The sequence below is a fragment of the Penaeus monodon genome, chromosome 21 (genome assembly GCF_015228065.2).
Source record: "Penaeus monodon isolate SGIC_2016 chromosome 21, NSTDA_Pmon_1, whole genome shotgun sequence".
NCBI classification, from domain to species: Eukaryota; Metazoa; Arthropoda; class Malacostraca; order Decapoda; family Penaeidae; genus Penaeus; species Penaeus monodon.
Window position 1 is genome coordinate 4,582,939 of NC_051406.1, and position 209 is coordinate 4,583,147.

Genomic DNA, 209 nt, shown 5'->3' on the forward strand with positions numbered 1-209 from the left:
CAAACACCTAATTATATATGAATTAACGACGAAACACATCCTTGTCTCACCTCCACCCTCCCCTTCTACAGGTACGCGACTACAGTGGCCGCTACAAGGTCCTCCTCCTTCCCTGCACAGTGACGGAGGACGTGGCTTACTCGCTGCCTCTTCTGTGTAACCCGCGGGAGGCTGTTGAGTTCGATCTGCAGGTAGGATGGCGTGATGTG

The 209-nt window shown here is 53.6% G+C and overlaps 1 protein-coding gene across 1 annotated transcript in view; it reads left to right on the top strand.

Moving 5' to 3' along the window:
* LOC119586767 (FRAS1-related extracellular matrix protein 2-like) overlaps nucleotides 1–209 on the top strand; it is a 19,352-nt gene that overhangs the window by 18,252 nt on the left and 891 nt on the right. The window contains exon 22 of the mRNA XM_037935494.1: nucleotides 72–191. Coding sequence (XP_037791422.1) covers nucleotides 72–191 — 120 coding nt within the window. The remainder of the gene's footprint in view (nucleotides 1–71; nucleotides 192–209) is intronic.